The sequence below is a fragment of the Helianthus annuus genome, chromosome 5 (genome assembly GCF_002127325.2).
Source record: "Helianthus annuus cultivar XRQ/B chromosome 5, HanXRQr2.0-SUNRISE, whole genome shotgun sequence".
Classification (NCBI taxonomy): Eukaryota; Viridiplantae; Streptophyta; class Magnoliopsida; order Asterales; family Asteraceae; genus Helianthus; species Helianthus annuus.
In genome coordinates, this window is record NC_035437.2 from 123,823,394 (window position 1) to 123,830,371 (window position 6,978).

General features: G+C 35.5%; 1 protein-coding gene across 1 annotated transcript; it reads left to right on the forward strand.

Annotated features, from left to right (window-relative positions):
* Positions 1-4,743: 4,743 nt before the first annotated feature.
* Positions 4,744-6,467, forward strand: LOC110940963 (ADP-ribosylation factor). Its single transcript, XM_022182529.2, has 6 exons — positions 4,744-4,904; positions 5,209-5,279; positions 5,412-5,540; positions 5,624-5,742; positions 5,835-5,916; positions 6,206-6,467. The coding sequence occupies exons 1-6, from the start codon at positions 4,760-4,762 to the stop codon at positions 6,209-6,211; spliced, it is 552 nt and encodes a 183-aa protein (XP_022038221.1). The 5' UTR covers positions 4,744-4,759; the 3' UTR covers positions 6,212-6,467.
* The last annotated feature ends 511 nt before the right edge of the window (positions 6,468-6,978 follow it).

The following is a 6,978-nucleotide window of genomic DNA, read 5'->3' on the forward strand; positions in this document are numbered from 1 at the left end:
GTTAAATCTACAATTAGATTTAATGGAACAATTGAAGAAAATTCAGGAAACGGCAATCAAGGACGATGCCGAAGGAATAAGGTTACCTAAAGGAATTAGAACAAGGAAAAGATGGAATTTGGATATTCCACAAGAAACGAATTTGGGTACCAAAACAAGGAGAATTAAGAAATAAGATTTTAGAAGAATCTCATAAATCAAGGTATACTGTACATCCAGGGAATAATAAGATGTACCAAGATTTAAGAAATAATTTTTGGTGGATAGGAATGAAAAAGGATATAGCCGAATACGTATCTAAGTGTCTAACCTGTTCACATGTTAAAGCCGAACATCAGAAACCTTCAGGACTACTACAACAGTTAGAAATGCATGTATGGAAATGGGAACTCATAACAATGGACTTTGTTACTAAGTTACCCAAAACCAGAAAAGGTAATGATGCTATTTGGGTAATTGTGGATCGATTAACCAAATCAGCTCATTTTCTACCAATGAAGGAAACCTTTAGCATGGAAAGGTTAGCCAAGTTGTATGTAGATGAAGTAGTATCCTTACATGGAGTCCCACTCTCCATTGTATCGGATAGAGATAGTCGTTTCACTTCCCGTTTCTGGACAAGTTTCCAGGAGGCAATGGGAACCCGACTTAATTTAAGTACTGCATATCATCCTCAAACGGGCGGACAAAGTGAAAGGACGATACAAACCCTGGAAGACATGCTCCGAGCATGTGTAATTGACTTTGGTGGTAATTGGGATAGCCATTTACCATTAATTGAATTCTCCTATAACAATAGTTATCATTCGAGCATCGAAGCTGCTCCATTCGAAGCACTGTATGGACGCAAGTGCAGAACTCCCGTTTGCTGGGCAGAAATAGGAGAAAGTCAGTTATCAGGTCCAGAGATTGTACAAGAGACTACAGACAAAATAACTCAAATCAAGGAAAGATTGAAGACAGCTAGAGATCGTCAGAAGAGCTATGCAGACAATCGCCGTAAGCCATTAGAATTTCAAGTCGGAGACAAAGTACTTTTGAAAGTATCTCCTTGGAAAGGAGTAGTACGATTTGGTAAGAAAGGAAAACTGAGTCCAAGATATGTCGGACCATTCCCAGTGATCCAACGAATAGGACCAGTAGCTTATCGTTTACAACTACCAGAAGAGTTAGCTGGAGTACATGATGTGTTTCATGTATCCAATCTCAAGAAATGTCTATCAGACGAATCCCTGGTAGTACCTCTTCAAGATATAGAGGTAAACGAAACGCTGAAGTTCGTAGAGAAACCCTTACAAATAGAAGACTGGAAGATCAAGTTTCTCAAACACAAACGACTAGTACTAGTAAAAGTCAAATGGGAATCCAAGAGAGGACCAGAGTATACTTGGGAACTGGAATCAGAAATGAAGCGAAAGTACCCTCATCTATTTCAGTAAATCTCGAGGACGAGATTTTTCTTAAGGTGAGGAGGATGTAACAACTGCCACTAAAATCAATAATTAGGACGATAATTAGTCAATAAGAAAACCCTAATTGAGACACCCAAGTAATTCTGCACTAACCCTAAAATTTTTAGAATGATCAGAATCAGGATTAGGGCCCCTAAAACTCGAGGGGGGCAAACCCTAGCTGATAATTATCTAAATTAAAACGTTGCACAGTTCTGATTGGTTAAATTCTTGAGTCACCAAGGCTAGTCCCGAGTCTAGACAGCCTATGAATTAGACTGCTTAGCTTACGGACCGTAAGGGGTCAGGCATACGGTCCGTAAGGGAGACCCAAAAATTACTATAAATAGCCGACATTGGCACTTAGCTTCTGTTGTTCAAACGTCGCACAGATTCTGTCTGTACGTCGAGTTATAGCTGTTACACTACAATTAAACACACACACGATCACGAGGTGTTGCCGCAATCAGGGTAATAACTCGATCGCTATTACGATTCAACGTCCGATCGATTATAACTATCCAACGATTGTCCGAGTGCTGCTCAAATTGAGCTTGTACTTTGTTATTCATTGTGATTTCAACTTGAATGTTTGAGTGCTGTTCGAATTCGGACTATGCTCTGTCATTCGTTGTGAATCCATTGGATTATTAAGTATCGCACTTGATAATAGTTGTGAGGGTTTAATCTCGTGAATTGACGTAACTGCTGAATTAGTTACTAATCCCGTTTGTGTGTGCATTGTTATTTAAATTAGGTTAGCAGGCTAATCAGTAAAGCTTATACTCTGCTCGTAAATCTGCAATGTGAGTCATTCTCTTTTTATCAACTGTTTTACAAAACTCCAAGTTATTTTCAAAGTTATAATTACAGGGATTAAGTCTATGTAATCACCAAGTTACAGCCGGTATGTGGGGTTTTGTATACATTACTTGTTTCCCGTCACACTTGGACAAACGGGTGGCCAAGGGGTGATCTGACCACAGTCACAGACACCATTGGACAAATGGGCTAGCCAATGGATGGTCGAGTGACAAATACTGTGGGTAGTTGGTTTGATATCAGAAACATTGTAATTCCCCTTAATACTGTAGATTATAACAAATGTGTCGTTTTCAGCAAAATGAATGATTCACTCAGTATTTCCCCGCTGACAAAACCTTTTTCAAACATGTTTCAGGTGATCTGGTATGAGCAAAGAAAAGTGCCGTGGAGCACTCCCAGCTTAGAAAAGTGGCTCAATGTAAATAAATAAATGAACATGTTTTGAAAATAAAGATTTCCCTGAGAAATCACATTATTGTAAATTTCGGGAATTTATCCCTAAGTTATGAAACGAGCAGTTTAAATTATTGAAAGGTCCTGTTTTTAAAAAAAACTTCTGCTGTCGCTTAAATTAAATACCACGGGATTCCTGTCCCGCGGCTCCTGAAACGGGTCAAACCGGGTTGGGGGCCGTGACACTTAGTTTCAAATTTTACATGTTTTATTGATGTATCTTTACAGCTTTTTTAAGTCTCCAAATTTGCTTCTTTTTGTAGTCGTCGTAACCAGTGGCGGAGCTTGAACGGGCCGGATTCTAAAAGTTCAAATCGGTGGGGGACAGGCTCTTAAAAATCCAATATTTTACACTAGAAAAAACAAATATTCGGTAAAATTAACACTATGCGCGAAAAATCGGCGGGGGCCGGCGGGCCTCCATTATCCTCTGCCCATGGGTGTAACTGTAAGCAATATACACGTTAAAGGTATTTTGATGACCAGTTTCATTTTAGCTAATTATCTACGTTGGACCTGTGTTATGTATAAAGTACGACCTCGTTTATGTACACATACGTTGAAATTGAAACTGATGTATTAAATAACAGGTATAGGTATAATCTACTATATTCGTTGTGTATGTTTTTTTATAAAATTTATATCGGAATACAGATAAAAACAATAAAAAAATACAACCTCATATTTGATTTTGTAGAAATATTATATATTAAATTAAATTAAATTATAAAAATAAAACAAAATCATAGGTGGAAAAAATATCACATCCTAAAACTAAATTGATTTAGTTTATTTTGTAGAAAAAATAAACTAAATTATCACATCCTAAAACTTAGGACCCAAGAGTCAACTATTCATTAGCATCACCCCAAAGTCAACGGTTTGGGTTTTGAATTTTTCATAACATCACCCCCACAATATTCAACGGTTATTTACATATATATACTAGGTTAGTTCCCCGTGTGTTACACGGGTTGAACAATTTAAATTGTATAATAACAGGGTCGGCCCAAGCCCAAGTATTTTGAGGCTTGGGCCTCAGGCCACCAAATGTATAGGGCCTCAAGATTAAAAAAAATTATATACTATATGGGTATGAGCCTTGTTATTAAAAGGTTGTAGCCCAGTTGGCGCGCATGTCATCTATGTACCTTAAGGGGGTGGGTTTGAATCTCCTTTAGGCCGATCGACTGTCGTTTATTCTTTTTGGATAAGAAAAAAAATAAGGTAAGAAGGGCCCCGATTTTGAAACTTGCTTTAGGCCTCTAAAATGGTTGAGCCGACCCTGTATAATAAATATTTCTTGTAAATGCAAATCAAAGACGGAAACACTTATATATATTTGATAAATAATGAAACTAATAATAATAGTAAAAAGATCTCATACATGTGTATACTCATTTAAGTAATCGATACACATTTGATGTTATCCTATATTTTTTGTATTCAATTAACATTTTTCTATTTAGTATTATTTACAATTATTAGAAGATATATATGAAAGAAAAGCGGGAAAACTTAAAAAATATGCGTCTTCAATAAATGACACGTGTCACTATATATTGAGTATAGATGTTACTGAATTTTTGAAGAATAATTTTTAAGTTTGACATATATATTCAAGCTTATAAGTATATAATATAGTCATGAATTTTTAATAAATCCAAAAAAAATTATGTGATTAATGGCAAAGTGTGTTTTAGCCAAATCCTAGAATTTAAAACATAAAAGACCAGGTGCAAAAAAAACGTGAAACCCTTTAAAACTTCAATAAAAGGGTTATAGTTATCAGATAAACATTTTTCTATTTAATATATTATTTACAATTATTAAATATTTTTGTATTTAATATTATCTACAAATTAAAAGATAAATTGTTAGAAGATAAATATGAAAGAAAGGCGGGAAAACCAAAAAATAGACGCCTCCAATGAATGACACGTGTCACACATTGGTTTACTTTATTATATGTATAGATTTGCATCTCACACAACATCAGATTATGTTCATCATCTCTCTGTAACAGAAATATGGGACAGTCTTTTACCAAGCTATTCAGTTTCATGTTCAAGAAGGAGGTTAAAATCATGATGTTTGGTCTCCATTCAGCTGGCAAAACCACAATTTTGTACAACCTTAAATTGGGCAAAATTGTCACCACTGTCCCTACTATCGGTACCTTACATTATCAACAATTCTTCTAGCTTTATTCGATGCAAATTGTTTTAGTAAAATTTTCTATCACTGATATATCTTGTTATATTATGGATTTAAAGTAATTTTGTAGACAAGAATAGTGTGCATTTAAAAGATAATTAACATAGAAAACCGAAAATATTTTTGATTTTTTTTATTGATCAAATCTATTTTCAAGTGAAGAATTAGCTAATACAAGAACCTGTCATTTATAATAAAAACTACAATTTCATTTTTAATATTTTTGTCGAATCAAATGTTTATTTCTATGATTTTTTTGCAGGATTCAATGTTGAAACACTTGAATACAAGAACATCAGCTTCAGTGTGTGGGATTTTGGTGCTCAAACCATGGTATTTCCACCTTTTTGTATGTGGATATTGATATAGATATAGATATAGATCCCTGTGGATTTAGTCGGTGAATGTTTGAAAAAAAAAAACGTTACGATATGTAAATTAATTGCTAACTTCAGTTGTTTTCAGTATAGACTACTACCTATAATGAGCCACTACTGTCAAAATACACAAGGTCTTATATTTGTGGTTGATAGCACTGATCGTGATCGTGTGGATGAAGCCAGAGATGACCTACACATGATGCTTCTTAAGGAGGTAATTTTGTAATTTGTAGCAATTTGCAATGGGAATATGTTTACTATTTAGGCAATGTGATGCATCTGTTGATTGTGTTACAGGTTGCATTAAAAGATGCAGTGTTGCTTGTTTTTGCCAACAAGCAAGATCTTCCAAATGCAATGAATGCTGCTGAGATCACTGACAAACTTGGTCTGCATTCTCTCGGACAACAAAAATGGTAACGTTTTGTCACATGTGCACACACAAACATATGGATGATGAATGGATAACAATGACGATGATGATGTATTGAATAATTGTATGTATTAGGTATGTCCAGAGCGCGTCTGCCACCTCTGGTGAAGGTCTATACGAGGGACTGGATTGGCTTTCTAACAACATTGATAACAAGGTAGATCATTTCATAGATTATCCAAGTCATAACCAGGGGCGGACCTAAGTGTCAGCATGGGCGGGCGGGCGCACCCTTTGAATTAAAAAAAATTAGTGTATTTTTTTAGGCAAAAAACCCGACCGCACCTCTTGAAAATATGCTTGAACCACTCATCCTCACCATCGGCAAATAATTTCTGGGTCTGCCACTGGTCATAATGTACCACCCGAATGATACAAATACAACCATCAAATATAATTGATTGTGTGCCATTTTCTAAAGTATTGTTTGGTTGACCAATTTTCAGGTTTAACATGGATTCTTCCTGCAAATAATACATCTTGTGACAAATGTTGTTATCATTTTATTTGGAATTTGTACATCTTTATTTATGTGTGAAGAAAGTTGGGGGAAACTTTCATCCTTTAGTAACAGTAACAAGATGGTGTTTTTTTTTTTTTTTTATATGTAAAGTCTGAGAAATCTTTATTCTTTAAACTTATTGTGACACTTTAGATAAATTAGTCATTGTACATGAGATACTAAGAATAAAAATGTCCGACCTCAAATATCGCATCTACTCTTCTTGTTTGCTGGTAAAATTAGTATGGCCTGCGTGCCCCAAAAAAAAGGTTTGGGTGCAATAAAACGAAGGTGAAGGGCTTGTTAGTACATTTATTTATATATCCTACATTTATCATGAGGGGGAATAGTGTCAGGCAGCTGCCTAACACCCCCTCATTGGTCGTGACTTTTTATATTCTACTTTCGAACCTTCAATTTCGCTAAGTATCATACATTGTATCTATATACGCCTGAAGTGATCTTTGTTGTGTCAAGAGAAACAAATGATAGGTGTTTTGGACACGCGAAAGTCATGTAGACGCTTGTTTGTGAATCAGTGGCGGATTCAGTGGTGTTTTGGGGGTCCCCAGGAACCTCCTCGGTTTGGAAAAAAAATAGTGGAAATTTTATATGATTTTTAAAAAAATAGTGAGAATTAGTGAAAATCTTTCAAAAGGAACCCGGTGAAAAGAAATCTTTGGATCCGCCACTATGTGAATGTATTTACCGTTGTTA

Bases quoted from the DNA above. Each gene is read 5' to 3' on its own strand.
- LOC110940963 (XM_022182529.2), top strand. From the start codon at position 4,760: ATGGGACAGTCTTTTACCAAGCTATTCAGTTTCATGTTCAAGAAGGAG. The intron at 4,905-5,208 runs GTACCTTACATT...ATTTTTTTGCAG, and splicing joins CACCACTGTCCCTACTATCG to GATTCAATGTTGAAACACTT. The intron at 5,280-5,411 runs GTATTTCCACCT...AGTTGTTTTCAG, and splicing joins ATTTTGGTGCTCAAACCATG to TATAGACTACTACCTATAAT.